The sequence below is a fragment of the Myotis brandtii genome, unplaced genomic scaffold (genome assembly GCF_000412655.1).
Source record: "Myotis brandtii unplaced genomic scaffold, ASM41265v1 scaffold374, whole genome shotgun sequence".
In the NCBI taxonomy this organism is placed as follows: domain Eukaryota; kingdom Metazoa; phylum Chordata; class Mammalia; order Chiroptera; family Vespertilionidae; genus Myotis; species Myotis brandtii.
Genome location: NW_005364372.1, coordinates 5,434,816 through 5,435,033, shown reverse-complemented (window position 1 = coordinate 5,435,033; position 218 = coordinate 5,434,816). Strand labels below are relative to the sequence as shown.

At 67.9% G+C, this 218-nt stretch overlaps 1 protein-coding gene across 1 annotated transcript in view; it reads left to right on the top strand.

The window, feature by feature from the left end:
* The first annotated feature begins 6 nt into the window (after positions 1-6).
* The window catches only part of TSPAN13 (tetraspanin 13), a 29,250-nt gene continuing 29,038 nt past the window's right edge, over positions 7-218 (top strand). The window contains exon 1 of the mRNA XM_005872315.2: positions 7-161. Within this exon, the coding sequence (XP_005872377.1) occupies positions 99-161 (63 nt within the window). The 5' untranslated portion in view covers positions 7-98. The remainder of the gene's footprint in view (positions 162-218) is intronic.

Sequence of the window (218 nt, the reverse complement as noted above, 5' to 3'; positions counted from 1 at the left end):
TCTCCCGCCTCGGCCAGGCCCCGGAGGCCAAGACAAAGAGGCTGTTCGCGAGCGCGGGCCAGATTTACCTGCCGTGGCCCGGCACCGCAGGCTCCAAGATGGTTTGCGGAGGCTTCGCGTGTTCCAAGAACTGCCTGTGCGCACTCAACCTGCTCTACACCGTGAGTCTCCCGAGCCCCTTCCTGCCGGCCCGGGGGCTTTGCACCTGCTCGGGCCGG